At 39.1% G+C, this 15,980-nt stretch overlaps 1 protein-coding gene across 1 annotated transcript; it reads left to right on the forward strand.

Annotated features, from left to right (window-relative positions):
• The first annotated feature begins 204 nt into the window (after positions 1-204).
• LOC108411525 (sialic acid-binding Ig-like lectin 5) lies at positions 205-6,341 on the forward strand. The gene is given in 6 exon segments (XM_037538021.1): positions 205-250; positions 460-810; positions 929-1,014; positions 1,016-1,184; positions 1,383-1,601; positions 6,037-6,341. Coding segments are annotated over 6 exon segments (1,176 nt in total).
• The last annotated feature ends 9,639 nt before the right edge of the window (positions 6,342-15,980 follow it).

Raw genomic sequence — 15,980 nt, forward strand, 5'->3', positions numbered from 1 at the left:
AGAACGTCTGCGTCAGTAAAAGTCAATCGTAGAAAATCTGCTGTATTTTTCCACATTAGGTGCAGAGATGAGATTCTACCTCTGAAAACTGTTCTGTGTACCTTTTTACCGTTTTATGTAATCCATTGAGAAAGATATTTACAAAACTAATTAAAATACTTGTTTTCCTCTTTCTCTCTTCTGCAGGTAGTCACCTTTATAAAGATGAAGGTGGTCAAGAAATGTTCAGTCTTTTATTGTCTCTTCCGAGGTTTGTGTCATATAATTTTTAGCTTACATGAAACTGAATGAATGTTTTCTGCATATTTAAGGTGAATTGCATGATTTATTCAGTAGTGCGTATTCTGTGATGGAATGTATTCAGGTTCTATTAGTTCTCCTTCTTTATATAACTGATATGTTGAGTATTCAGAGTGTGAATTGTGTAGTAATGCTTTTGGCTGGTTCTGTGTGTTCCAGTTGCTCTGTGCAGTGATATCTTCAGCATCACTCTGCCAGAGAGTGTAGAATCTGTGAGAGTTTTCATGCCCTGCACTTTTACACTTAACAGCCGGTTTGATACAGACCTCCAGGGAGATCCTAAAGGAATATGGCATAAAGATGGCACTAAGGAATATCACACAGTCTTTGACTCCACAACACCTGAAAACAACAAGATAAAAGGGAAAATAAGAGAAGATCTCAGAATGAAGAACTGCACCACTATCTTTAACAGTGTCAATGAGGCTGACAGTGGGAGATATTACTTCAAAATAGAGGCAGGAGAACTGAGATACACTTATAGAACTGCCTCTGTTTCTATAAATGTCAGAGGTGAGTGATACAGTGAAATTAGTGTACAGTGTGTTTGTTCTTCTGAGATAATAATAATACATTTAAAATATACCTTCTGTAATACGACACTCTAAAACTCCTCATCTGTGTGTCTCCGACTCTCCCCCCAAACCCACCCTGAGTCTGTATAGAGATCAGATGGAGGTGCAGGGTCGGAGGGTGTTGGAGGGAAGATTTCTTCTGAAGTTTGTTCTGCTCTGCTGTTTCTCCATGTCCCACTGAGCCCCCCACATTAACATGGAGCCCCCTGCCCACTAACAGCAGCCAGGAGCAGAACCAAAACATCCGCTTCATCTCCTCTCAGCTGAGCTTCATCACTACTTACCTTCATCATAAACTCGGATTCATCTGCACTGCTACCTGCTGGAGAACAATGGCACCAAAAAAACCCAGCGCTCTGTTGTTTTACATGTTCTGTGTAAGACTGGCTCATGAACATTAAAAAAGCCTCATGTTCTTACAGTGTTGTGAAGTCCTGAATCTTATCAAGTCCATGGAGTTTAGCTGATATTTTAATACTACATACCATCATTCTGTTCTTCTCTCAGATGCTCCCAGGAACATGTCAGTGTCAGTGTCTCCATCTGGTCCAGTGATGTGGGGCAGGTCAATGACTCTGAACTGCAACAGTGATGGAAACCCAGCAGTGAACTACACCTGGTACAAAGAGAACGGAGAGCAGATGGAGACCGGACCCTCTCTGACCATCACTGAGACTAATGATACATACAGTGGTTTATACTACTGTAGAGCTCAGAACCAACACGGTGCTCAAGACTCATCTGTACAGCTGGGCATTCACTGTGATTACAAAGTTGGAATATTATAGTTGAGATAATATATATATATATATATATATATATATATATATATATATGTGTGTGTGTGTGTGTGTGTGTGTGTGTGTGTGTGTGTGTGTAACGGTGTACAATTGTTGTATTAATGTCATGCTATGAAATTCCTGCTAAATGGGTTTGGCACCACCCGCTGGTTGGTCAGCGTATTACAGTTTCTGTATGTGTATATTTTGTGTATATATGGACTGGCGACCTGTCCAGGGTGTATCCTGCCTTCCGCCTGAAGACTGCTGGGATAGGCTCCAGCATCCCCCCGCGACCCTGACGGAGAAGCGGCTTAGAAAATGGATGGATGGATATATATATATATATATATATATATATATATATATATATATATATATAGGTGATTCAGTGCAGTCTCGGCAGTAGAATGGTTGCATGCTGCCGTGGTGAGTACAGCCTTGTATGTTCAGCTCAGCAAAACTGCAAAAGCTATCTAAAGTGTTGTAGTGCTCGACTTTTGTCCCTATTGTCTTGAAATACATGTAACAGAGACCAGTATACCTAGTTGGGCTGTTTATTTTGTGTTCATATTTTACCTTTTTGTCGATGTTCCACTAATTTAAAAAGGGATGATGTAGCTGTAAAATATAATTCATATTGATACTGTGACAATTGACCCTGATGTGAATGTAAAATGTAGACTTGTATAAATCTTTAAAAAAAACTGAACATAATATGAAAACACAAGCACTTCCACCACTATACGATCGTAGCAATTTGTGAAGGTAATTATATTATTTTCATGAATTATATGTCTTGTCATTGGTTTATTTTGGAGATGTATCTAGACTACTGTAGTCTCGCAGTAGAATGGTTGCATGCTGCCGTGTTGTACGCTGACCGAAGTATGAACAGAAACTTATACTGTGGTTGCCATACTCATTACAGGCAAATAAAAACTGCATCATCCCAATCCGGTGTCCATCACTGACCAGGGCAGACAAACACCCAATATGAAAATATATAAAATACATACCTAAATGCCACGTCCAGAGCTTGTACCTCCATTTTTCAGTTTTTGACATAATTTGAAAATGCCTGTTGTCCATTAGATTGTATGTAAATTTCATGAAATTCTGTAATGTATGTTTTTTCCTTCTCCTGTAAAGTTACAATTTTGGAGATATGAGGTTTTGACCTGACAGCAGCAATATATATATCTTCTTCTTCTTCTTTCGGCTGCTCCCTTTAGGGGTCGCCACAGCGGATCATCTGCCTCCATCTTGCCCTATCCATTGCCTCCTCTACTTTCACACCAACCATCTCCATGTCCACCTTAAAAACATCCTTAAACCTTCTCTGAGGTCTACCTCTTCTCCTTCTACCCGGCAGCTCCATCTCCAACATTCTTTGCCCAATATATCCACTATTCCTCCTCAACACATGTCCAAACCATCTCAACCTGGCCTCTCTGGCTTTATTTCCAAACTGCTCCACCTTCACTGTCCCTCTGATCTGCTCATTTCTAATCTTGTCCATCCTTGTCACTCCCAACGAAAATCACAGCATCTTCATCTCCGCCACCTCCAGCTCAGCCTCCTGTCTTTTAGACTGAGCCACAGTCTCCAAACCATACATCATAGCAGGACGCACTACTGTCTTGTAAACCTTCCCTTTCACTCTTGCTGCTATCCTTCTGACACACATCAGCCCTGACACCCGTCTCCACCCACACCATCCTGCCTGCACCCTATTCTTCACCTCTTTTCTACACTCTCCACTATCTCTTCATTACTTTTCATATTTGCTTTGTCTTGAGCTTGTTGATGGCACCGTTATTTCACTGTTCTGCTGTGCCTCAGCTGGTGGGCAGGGCTACATGTGTTTTGCGTGATAAGTTGCATAAATGAAAGTTTTCATAAATGAAATGAAAGCAACCAGACTCACTAACCTGACAAGGTAGAAATAGATCCAACAAAGGCTGACTGGTGATCACATTCTGTCAAATTGTTTCTAGTCTCCTGCAGAAATTTAGACTCACAAAATTTACACAAAGACTACTGCTGACAGTTGACGCACTTACTTAATGCACCTGCATGAAAGGGAAAACTCTATAACATGTCTTACACGCTTGAAATGTCCATGTTTAAACCCAAATGTAGCATGAGAAAGTGAAAATATACCTTTGTTCGCAGTGTTACATGTGTAAAAAAAGTGTATCACAAAATGTAAAAAAAAAAAAAGAGCTTTCACGCATTAGTGTTATGTCAGGACTGGACAAAAGTCAGACACTCGCAGATTATAAAAAGGACTTTTAATAAAGTCAAGGTCAGAGTGCTTAAATATATGTGCTGTGGTAAAGGAGCATTTTAAATCATTAACAGTAGCATCCGCCTAAACCAACCATGATAATTTCTTGGGAGAACTTGGGAGAAAGAGCAGTAAGGGGGGTCGCAATGTAACTATAGTTGCAGATAAAGCAGTAGTAGACTTAACTGAGACATGGTAATTAGGTAAACAGTGTTCTAAACAAAAAGGGGACCAAGACAGAATGTCACGTTGCGATCACAAAATGACTGGATTGTGCTTCTCTAACCAGGGTCGACCTAAGATGAGTGAGTAATCTGATGACGAGAGGACTAGGAAGGAAATCTCTTCATGTAGAAAACTATCTTGAAACTGAACGGGTTAAGTTTTGTGTGTTATAGGTGAGTGTCCTACAGGAAGTCCATCAAGGGCGAGGACAGTGAGCCGACGTGGTAATGAATCCACAGGGATGTTGAGTAACAATGTTCTGATGATTGAAGTTACCCTCAGCTTTGGAGTCGATGAAAGCTGAAACACAAATAGAAGTTTCTTGAAGCTTAAGCAAGTTCTGGAACGGGAGCTTCACTACCTGCAGCTAATGTACAAAACTCTAAGGCGTAAGAGGCAACAGAGTGATTACCTTGTTTCTGAGTGAGGAGCAACACTCCACTAGAATAGTCCCTCAGCAGAGTGATCAAAAACTTGCCAGAACTTAGTCAAAAACTGCGCAAAAGTCTTAGTATGGATTCTCTCCCACATCGCGGTAGCCCAGTCTAAAGCCTTGCCAGTAAGACAAGAAATAACAAAAGCCGTATTAGCTTGATCTGTACTTGGTGGTGAGTTGCTAAAAAATACAGAGCACTGCAACAAAAAGCAACTACACTCATGCCATCAAAATATTCCGGTTTACAGACTGGAAATGCCATTACATGCTTAACACTAGCCAAGGCAATAGTCGGTGTAACAGAAGGGCTACTGGTTTGCAGATGGACAGAAAGGTCTTTAATACTCACCAGTATCTGAGATAGTTGCTGTTGTTGGAGATTCTGCTGTTGAGTAAGCTCATCAACTGACTGGGTCATGCCAGACAAAAGCTGCTGGTGTTGCCCAAGCAGCTGGCCCTGAGTAGCTATGGCAGTTCTAACAGTCTCTAAATCTGCTGTCTGCATGGTGGCCGGGTTTTCTGTCAGGACTGGACAGAAGTCAGACACTCACAGATTATAAATAAGGGTATAAATAAATGGCTTAGACACAAAGGGATGGTCAAAAACAGTCAGAGTCAGCAACAGCAAGAAATACAAGTAGTAAGGGGGCAGACCAGAAGACAAAGTAAATAAAAAAGGCAAAGATCCAAAACTGGAAAACAGTCAAAAGGGGAGAGGCAAAACACGGAGTCAACAAACAAGCAAAGGTCAGAACGCGAGAAAACATACAGACAAAGGAACGCTTTGTAATGGTAGAGAGCTAGTGAAAACTTTGGCAAATATCTGAACATAAGGGTGAGTATATATAGGCTGAGGCACAGTGACAACACTCAGTAATCAAAGACTGAGAGCGAGGGTATGTCATGTGACTCTGGTTAGGAGTCATATAAGAGTCAGTAGCATTCTAGGAAATGGACTCCTGTTCAGCTTGGGAGTCGAAGGGAAGCAAAAGATGTTTATTCATAACAACATTAAAAACCTTTTCTATGGGAATATAATATACATATACTGCTCTTTTAGAAATTTGGATTTTTGAATAGCAAAAAATGACCATCACACCACACAGACACTGGCCAATACTTAACTGATGATCACCAATAACCTGGCAATGTCCAGCAGCTTGTTGGCTTGGTTTGTCAACCAAGTTTGTTAAATTCCAGCACATTGTGAGCAAATGTTTAGGTGCATCAAGACACAAATTGCACTGCACTTAAGTGTTCATGTGAACATTTGGCTTTTTGCATTTACTATTCAAGGAATTCCACAGTCTCTTTATCTGATGTTAGAACTAGAGAACACAGCATAGATGGTCTGGTGAATTTAATCACCTTCTCTCTTTCTTTCTTTCTTTCTTGCTTTCTCACTCTCTCTCTTTTACTCTCTCTCAGATGCTCCTCAGATAGAACTCCTCTTCCACTGTAACAGCAGCAGTGAAGGTGGGATTGTGTGTGTCTGTGGGGTTCATGGACGTCCTGTTCCTAAACTGGAGTGGCGTCTGTCTGGACAACTTGTCCCACCTTCTGAGAACTCATCCATCAGGGAGGAGTTTGTGGGCCGCACAGGCCTGAGGAGCTTCATCTCCCTTCATCAATCGTTTGGAGATGATTTGCACTGTATCAGCACCAACAGGCTGGGCAGCACCTCTCAGCTGTTCTACACTGTGGCTATTCATCGCTGCTCATCTGCAGGTTAGAAACACTGCTTTGCTAATGGCTATAAGCTTCCCTGCTGTAGGGCCAAAAGTGAAGAACTTCAGACACAAAACATACTTTGGCTGATTGTGCTGTGCAGGTAAATTTGTGTTCATCAACTACAAATAATGTAAATGGTCATAAGGTCCAGTTGACTACCTTAAAGGAATGTGAAATGGACTTTCTCAGGAAAAGGAGCATATTTGAACCATTTTTCATCTTAAAAGGGAATTCTAGTGATTAAAAAAAGAGTATATAATTCAACTCTTGTGATTTGAACAAAGTCATTGATTGACTTGCGATGTCCACAAATATAGTCACTTTATTTACTGTCTTAATCCACCAGTGAACCTACAGTTGTTTTCTGAGTTTTATATGTAGTGTTGATGATGGGAAAATATTGGTACACCTAAGAAATGTTCTCTTTGGGAACCTCACAATACCATGTATTTCTCTGCCCTGAATACTATTTTTTAAAAATACAGGGCAAATTTGTCTCTTAAAACTTTCACAAAACAATGTCTCAGGCATCAGGCCACAAATTTATAAACGTTTCATGTAATACATTTATGTTGTGTTGTTTTAGAGGCACTAAACTCTTCAGACAGCTACTTCCTATCACGACTACAAAAAAAGTCTGACTAAGTAAGTTTCTCTAGAATAGAGCATTTCACATCAAACGACTCTGACTGACTTTGTTTACATGTTAAATATGTTTTAAGTTGGGATTTATGCAGATATTTTAAAAAATCGGCAGAATTCACCTTTTTAGAATAAAAATGTCTGGAGTCTAGACTGAAGCTATAGAGTCAGTGCAACTTAGCAGTGAAATATGGTACAATTATGTTCTCTAACTAGACATACTGACATAAGACGTTATCTTGAGGGTACCACCCCAGTGATGTGAGGGGTCCTGTCCCAGTCATAGTTTTTCTAAGAGTGTACATTTGGGGTAACTAGGTAAAATACATAATTGTCATGAACTTAAGCCACGATGACAATGTGAATAAAAATGGGTTCCTTAAAATTAAAAACCCTCGCTGGTAACCTTGATTGTTTGAAGTCAAGGACTTTAGCTCATCAATCAACGTACAGTTTGTGATAGCCATTCCCTTCATTGCTGGTCAGTTTCAGACCACAGAGCTGATCTTGGCTGGTTATGTTTTGGGCATATGAGATCAGGGTTTTTTTAAAATGGCCTGTGAGTAGAAACACAAAGTAGCAGCTTCTAATAAAGTGGATGGAGAATGTTTATTAGCTATGTGCCATTTGCAAACAAGTTGACTTTTTGAGTTGACCATTTTAGATGAATGTTTAGAGACTCAAATTGAATGTTATCTATTTTGTGTGTGTGGTGGGTGGGGGGGTGTAAATTAAGATAAAGCAAGTAGTTAGATCTCTGGACACTGTAGTAGTCATTACTTTGTAGGTCATCCTGTAGGGGATCCTCCTCCTGGATTTTCTTGGAATATTTCCAGCTCATCAACAATTAATATGTTCCTTGTTGTGTTTATCTCTGCTTTCTTTTTGGTGTTTTTCATGTATCTGTTATTAATTTCCAAGTGTGCCTTGGTTCTATAGATTTTTGACTTCAGTCTGCATTTGTTTGTTGATATATTTTCCTGTGCTGTGTCCATCTTACTGTCTTTTAACCCCTGCCTTAGACTGTTATCATAATTCTTGGATTGGTTCTTGGATTTCTACTACTAAAACTCACTCACTCATTTCACTCTGTACACTGTCAGTCACATGCCTCACAGCTTTGATTGAAATACATCCAGTGAAAACTTCTTATCAACATTTGACTTCTTTAGTAGAGAATAATGATTTAGAGCCAAATCTAAAATGAGTGATATATAAACATAATACAACTTTTAATAAGAAAATTACAATGTGAATTCAGTTTATTGAAAATTAAATGATAAATAATATTACTAACCTGGATAATTTTGAAAAAAGCATTCAGCGAATGCAGTTGGAATGATAATCACTACTGCTTATTTGTTGATCTGCTCTATTTTTCCACTGAAGTACCAAACCTAGTAATTATAGCGATATAGAATGCATTTTACAGAAGTAATTTATCAAAATGAAAAAATAAACTCCTTCAGGGTGGTTTACAAGTTGATTTTTCCCATTTTGCTGTATTGATGCAGCACATGATGCAAATTGACCATTTGCAAATATTTTAGAGAATATAACTAATGAGAAAGAACTTCAGTTGTCCTTTCCATCTCTTGGCTTTTTACATAATATCAAACAGTACACTTAAGCCTGTATTTTGTATCACTTGCCTTATTTTTCTTCTGTTTTCCCACTTGAAAATTGCTGTGTGCTTTAAAATGTTTCCCAGCTCTTGAACCACAAAAAGGAAGTGAAATTACTGTAAGCGTACAGGCTTTGTTTTGTGGCCAAGTGCCTTTAGCTAGCAAGATCTGCAGATATACTGCCCAAAGACTTCTCTTTCAACAGTATTTTAAAACCTTAAATGGTCAGGACCCACCAGCAGGCCAAAAGTTTTATCATGCACTATAACCTAAACATAGCCACTGTAGTTACTGAATATTAATTTTAAAGGTAATTTTAAGGGTTAAAACGTGTTTCAGTTTCTCATTATTATCATTATATTTGCATTATGCCCTGCACATATGCATTATTTCATATATTTCCTTTCCACTAGTGCAGCCTGAGAAAGTCTAGAAAGTTGTGATGGAGCCACTTTGCTTTATCTGTTACATAGCTTGTTAGGTTTGACACATTAGTCGTAAAACATTAAGACAAAAAAGCCTGTTTTTACTTGTTCAGCATGTTACTGTATTAATCAAGTCGACTCTGCTTAAACACATTTTTTAAACTTTTTATCATCACTATAGGTCATTTTCACAGTCTCTCTGTACTGGTTGGTGCTGCTGCTGGAGCTTCTGCAGTGATAATCATGTGTTCAATATATTTATGCAGAATGTGCGTCCATAGTATACACACCTCTAGACCTCAAGAGCAATAAAGTATGTCTAAAAGAATAACTGACATTTAGTAGATGTAGAATTAATTTATATGCGAATATGAGTGGAAAATACTCAAGTGATTGTACTTTAGATTGTACTGTAGCTTAGAATTTCTGTAACTGTAGTTACTTAAAGCCTGTACCCAGTGAGACTTATGTCAGTGACTTGCTTATATTGCAAGATATTTTGAGTGTAGTTATTTTTTCTGTATAAATCAGTTTATTTAAAAAAAACATTTTCTTTATAACAGTGCAAGTATGGTGTAGATGTGCTGAGATCTGATGACTGATAAGAAATTAAATTGTTTTTCAGGAGAACATATCACAAACCTTCAAAAGAAGAAACTACAGGACTCGTTTTAAATGATAGGGTTAGTAGGAAATTCTATCCACTACACACACAAACACACACATTGTCTATTGGTAGTATCAGAACATGCTTTTATTAGCCAGGTGTGTTTGCATATACAAGAAATATGTCTTCAGTTATGAAGCTGTCTGAGTTTAGTGTTGAACCAGGGCTTGTCACTGTTGTATTTGAGTCCTGGTGGAAATACTGACGTCCCTGCACGAAAAGCTCAAATAGTGCCAATACACATTTTCTAGACAGTACTTTTGCCTCAGTACTAACCACAGGTTTAGCAGACTTTAGCTTCCGCCTGTTAGTTGGAAGAAGGTAAAGTAGGCAGTGAACACTATCCAATGCTGTAACTTCATTAGAAAGCCAGCATAATTAGATAAATTGGCTTGTTTTAAGTATTATTTCAAAATAAGCAAAATTATCTACTAATAATAAGACCCTTCACTAGATAAAATAACAGGCATGAAATAATTTTTGCAAAAAAATGACTTGCTGTCAATCCCACAGGCTGTTTGTCAGGATGAGCAGGAGCGGGAGTTTGTATATGCAAACAAAAACATATTATCACCCAACCAGGACCTTCTCCACTACACCACCATCTACTTCCCAAATGCTGGAAAAGGGTCAGGCGAATTCAGGGGTCTTCCGATCTTACGCCTGAGTACGCCACCATCCAGCACAGCTCAAGAGAAGACCCTAAGAGACAGGAACACCATCACAAGACCTCTCAGTCAGATTTGGACACTGGTGTTGAAATAGAGCAGTCAGAGACAAAACCAACAGATCCAGAGCAGCTCACAGATGTAGATGGAGCTGAAGGTGTTTATGCACAAGTTGAACAACAGAAACCAGAACTCAGTGTCAGAGAGATAAACGCATGAGGCAGCCTGGCTCGCAAAGTTTTTTTCCATATAGGTAAAAGCAAAATTGTAACACTTTATTTGAAGGTTACTTACATAGTGACTTCATAACACATGCATACGTATTGACTGATTAACATATTTTGTTATTGTAAGTAAAATATTTTGATATTTTGCTTGTAGACAACTTTTCCTTACACTTGTATGATACATTTGTCTTGTACTTTTATTATATTCATTTACTTAAATAAAGAAATAAAAACAGACAACAAAAGCTTATTTATAATCATATCTATCTATCTGTCTATCTATCTATCTGTCTATCTGTCTATCTATCTACAATTGTAGTTGTACATTAGTTTGGTCATCCCTGGTCATTTGATATGTTTTGTTTATTTTCTAAGTAAAAATCAGTTGTTAACACTTCCCCTACAGTGAAACACACTACTGGACTACTGAACAATTGCTGTTTATTTGCTGAATTTACCGTATTGGGAAAAATAAAAATCGGTGTGTGTCTCTATGTCATACTTATTATACATTATATAGATTCTTCATTATATAGATTACATAGTGTAATGACTTGTTATGGCAGTTATAGCTGAAGTCAGGAAAAGGGATTTCCCTTAAATAAACAGTATTTTCGCACTAAACTGCTGAGGTGTATAATTAGGCTGCAATGCAACATTTATATCATGTTATCATTTGAAAACAAATTTTTAATGGCAAAAAACTAACAAAATTGTCTTTTTTGTTTGTGTGTTTGTTTACATTTTACCTTGAAAAACACCAGATGTACATTGTGTGAACATTACATGATGAGTGTATTCATAGAAATGGTTAAATACGTGGAATATAATTTTGAGAAATAAACATAAGGATGTGTCTTCCTTCTCCTATAAAATGAACCATTTCAGAGATAGGAGGTTTTGATCAGTGTCAGTATGCTTCTTTTCAGCATTGTGTAGTACTGGAAAGAAAAACTGTTATATCCTTTTTCATCAGCAGCTCAAGTGTCCTTTACTGGTATGACACATCTCAAAGAAAATAAAGGCCTCAGTAATGGAGAGACAAAAAGAGAAACAACAGTATTACCACACGTTCCAGGCAGATATTTTTGAACTTTGGTTGGTTTTCAGACTGTGCACATTCATGATCACCTCCTCTGACCTGTATATTTGATTTACATAGTTCTAAAGTAGTTCACAAATGCTTTTACATGGTACGATATGATCCTAAACACTACTAAAATGTTATTCACTCTATAGAGCCACATTGCCCTCTAACAAAATGTCCCCAAAAATCACACAACCCCGAAAATGTTCCCTCAAAATGCTCTTCAGAAAAAAGCTGTGGCTTGAGAGTGAATATGTCCATAGCATGAGCCCCACCCATCTTATTTTTATAGGCTTAACCCAAATGCGTCATTTTGCCAGCAGAAAGTGAAAGGGAACTGTGAACAAATGGCATATATTAGTCATTTCTACAGGGTTGAGAAAACACAAGCCATATGCAATCATGGCAAATTTGCACTGCTATATAAAGACATCTGTTGTGCATAAAATAATTGTGTAGTTGAAAGATAATGTGCACACAGTTAAAACTGTTTTACTTCACAAATATTTATGGGAAAAGGTACAAACGGTCTTCATACGGAGTGAGACAATGTTCAGACAAGAAGTGGAGCTGAAAAAGTGAAGGGTGTTGCTTCCTAGAGCTCATGAGTGCTCAGGGGGCAGCAAGAGGCTCAGTTAGAAATTTGTTAGAAATGAAGGTTCAGTGCAGGCACATTTTCGTTCATCGTTTCGTTCATTGTACCTTTTCATAACCTAATGTTTTAAAACAGAACAATAAAATAAGAAGCCAGGAGACAAGACGGGGTGTGTGGAGTCAATACAACTTAGAAAATATCATTTCAAAGGATTATGGTACAATTATGTTCCCTGACTAAAGGTGCAGAGATGGACCCTTGTGGGTACCACCCCAATGACAAGAGGGGTACTGCCCCAGAGACAGTTAAGTACCTTTATTTCTGAAAGTATAGAGTCATCCAGTGCTCAAGAGGGCCTGGTGGTCCAGTGCTCAGTTCCCTATTGGTGCCCAATGCCCTATAGGATGTGACAGTCTGACATCTCACTTTTCAGTGCTGGGAATGGCAGCACCACCTCCTGGATCTTGCCTTCTGTTGCGGAGCACAGACAGTGCTTGTCATTCAATCCAGGTGGATGTGCTGTGGAGAAGCGGTGCTGAGGCGCTTGAGACTGAGCTGCTGTTCTGTCCTAGCAGGTGCCAGTGCCTGCTTTCTATAAAAAAGAACACCTGGGTGTGTTTTGTGGAAGGAGTACAGGCATCCTTCAGAGGGAGAGACAGCACACAGGAACCCAGACTAAGACGTGAGCTGCAAATCTCCTAGCTGAGGATAGGATTTAGAGAGCATATGTTTGGGTTTATGCTGCTGAAAGGATTTTTTGTTTTCACCAGCAAAATTGATTAAGCCTGCTTTAGCTTAAATCAAAAAGAAAACTCTGCATTCAACACTCCTGCCCCTGTTGATGTGACCTTTATAGAGCTGGGCATAGTTGAAAATTTTGTAGTACAAATTTCTGAGTACTATTTTTGTTTGATACCTTTTTTCAGTTAACAACATACACATACAAGATGTAATTTAGGCAGACAATCTGCAGTCTAGAATTTGGAACAACCATGCTTATTTGCTCACCAGTGCTGATAAGACAGACTGCTGAGATATTGAAATTCAATGACATGGATTTAATAATAGTATTCTGTCTGTCCAAAGGTTTTGAGCATTACTGAATGCTCTGTGGATTCACTTCTTGACACGGACACCCTGAAATGACATTTTTGTGATGGTGTAGGCCAATCTCACCCCACACCATGTTTCCTTCCGCTCTGAGTCACTGTGGCAAGACATTTTTAAAACTTTGGTAAGGCTATGAGGTCAGCAACAATGCTTCTTTCTCTTTCTTCAGGGTGTAAGGTTATAGCTGCTGTGTGTTCCTCATTTGCCATGCAGTATGAAGGCATATCAAGGGTCCAGTGAAGTTTCTTATGTGCATATTAAGCAACTTAAAGCTTTGCACCAGCTATACTTTGGAGCATCTAACATATGAGGGAACATGAGCAACTTGAACGATGTTCCCAATGCATAGTCTTATTGTGAAATTTAATCCAAAGATTGTTACGTGTCAGGCCTGAAGGGGGGGGGGCTTCTTTCTCTTTTCTATTCTCTCTCCCTTTCTTGCTCGCTGGTATGTCCCCTCCCTCGTTTGTTCCCTATCTCCATTACAGGTTGGCTGCAGTGTCAGTCATCGTTAGAGGACCCGTACCCCACTGCGGCCAATCATCATCCAGAGTTCAGGCCCTGGAGGAGGGACTTGGATTTTAAAAGAAGACCGGCGAAGCTCGTGAGGAAGCTGGCGTTACCCCTGGGCTCTAAGCTGTTTCCGTTCTTTCCTTACTGCTCAGCTGTTTTCACGGGACTGTGTTGTGTGTGTGTGTTGGGTTATTTATGTGGCCCAGTTCAAGTTTAAGTGCCTGGCACTGATAGTCTGCTGGCTTTCCTTTGTTACAACTCTCACTCTCTCTCTCGCTGCTGCTGTGTTTTCTTGGGGTTCTGGACAGGGTAGAGGGGCGCGCTCATACATATTACATCACGTAGCGGCCCAATGTATAGACACCCTAGGTAAGGGGCGGGCGCCAACCCGTGTATTTCGGTTTTGTGTTGGGGAGACTAGTGTAGTCAGTGTTTTGTTTTTCACTAGGTGACTGACTCAACGAACTAGGGTAGTTTTATTTTTCGTTGGTTTTGATTATTTCTTTCCTTTGGTGCCGTCCGGGTCCAGAAGTCAATTTAGTTTTTCTTTTGACAGATATAAATATTGTAAATATTGGTGATTGTTGTTATGAGCAGAGGGTCTCACTCACTCGTATCCGGTGCGGTGTGAAATAAACAGCATAAAAGACGCTGAACTTGTTGTGTCTTGTTCCTTCCCGGTTCGTGCTACAAACATCACATCGAAACCATATGTTACTGGCCCCTTTTCCCCTAGGTTTAACTATGGGGTCGTAACAAGATAAAGTTTATCCAGTTTTCACAGTTTGATCAACCAAGTAATGTTTTTTTTTTTTTTTTTGTACTGGAGCTATAAGGCCAGCAAGTAGAAGCTTGTATTGCAACAATTGGTGTGGTGCTAACTGCATGCTTTGTTAAACAACAGCTATGCTTGAACATCAATGGGCTTAGCATGCACCCTTGCGGATCTCCAGTGCAGTGTTGAATGTTTTGTTTTGGATCTTGACAAACTTGAAGCCAGTTAGCCCGAAAGTCCCAGCAAGAATAAACTGCCAAGCAGTTTCTGGGTGACCATGGTATTGAATACAGAGCTGAAGAAAGCACACTAAATAAACTCTTCTAAAAACTTTGTTTCCAAAAGTTTTGGCACTCCTGACCAAAGGACATATTCTATTGATATTTGATGTGAAAAGAAGCTTCTGTAGTAAACCATTAAAAAACGTTATTTCACAAATACTCTATTATGGGTTTCTCTAAGCAGCTGGCTGATGATCTGTAAATGAAGCTGAGTGAGGACTATGAGGAAAGGCTATAAAAAGATGTAACAGCGCAATCAAAATATCATTAATAAATCACAGTAAAGAGGAATTGGAAAACTAATCAGTTCAAATTCTCTGACTCTTCAAACCTTGTTGTAACACAACACTGACAGACAGACAGACAGACTGACAAACGAACTTTATTGATCCCGGATGGAAATTGCAGTGTTTCAGTACCAAGTCACATAAACTTACATAAACTATGCAGAAAAAACAAAATAGATATAAATCTAGACATAACTTAAAGTACAAGAGTAATAAAATAAAGTATTAGTATATCGATTTACATATTCACATGGCATATGAAACTTTCGCTGTAATTATAGATAGCAGGCACTGAGTGGTATGAGGTAGTCTAACAGCACATTTTATAGACATGACTAACTTTGAGTTGCATTAATATTGTAAAGTGCATAGTGAAAAGTGTCATTACAGTAATAGTGTGATATGAAACAGTAATAGTGATGTATTGCACAGTGTGTATTAATCAAAGAGGAGATGCAGTGATGTGGTTCAGCACATTTCAGACAGCAGAACATCAGTACCATCTCTGCAGTAAGGAGAATTGTTGTAGAGCCTTACAGCAGTAGATAAGAAAGATCTCACACAGAGCTGTTTAACACAGCGCAGCTGTAACAGACAGCCAGTGAATGTGCTTCTCCGTTCACCCAGTGTAGCATGCAGAGGGTGTGAGGTGTTGTCCAAGATAGCTAGCAGCTTGTTGAGTGTCCTCTGTTCTGCTACAACCTCCAAAGAGTCCAGCTTGACTCCTACAACAGAGCCA

The sequence above is a fragment of the Pygocentrus nattereri genome, chromosome 1 (genome assembly GCF_015220715.1).
Source record: "Pygocentrus nattereri isolate fPygNat1 chromosome 1, fPygNat1.pri, whole genome shotgun sequence".
Classification (NCBI taxonomy): Eukaryota; Metazoa; Chordata; class Actinopteri; order Characiformes; family Serrasalmidae; genus Pygocentrus; species Pygocentrus nattereri.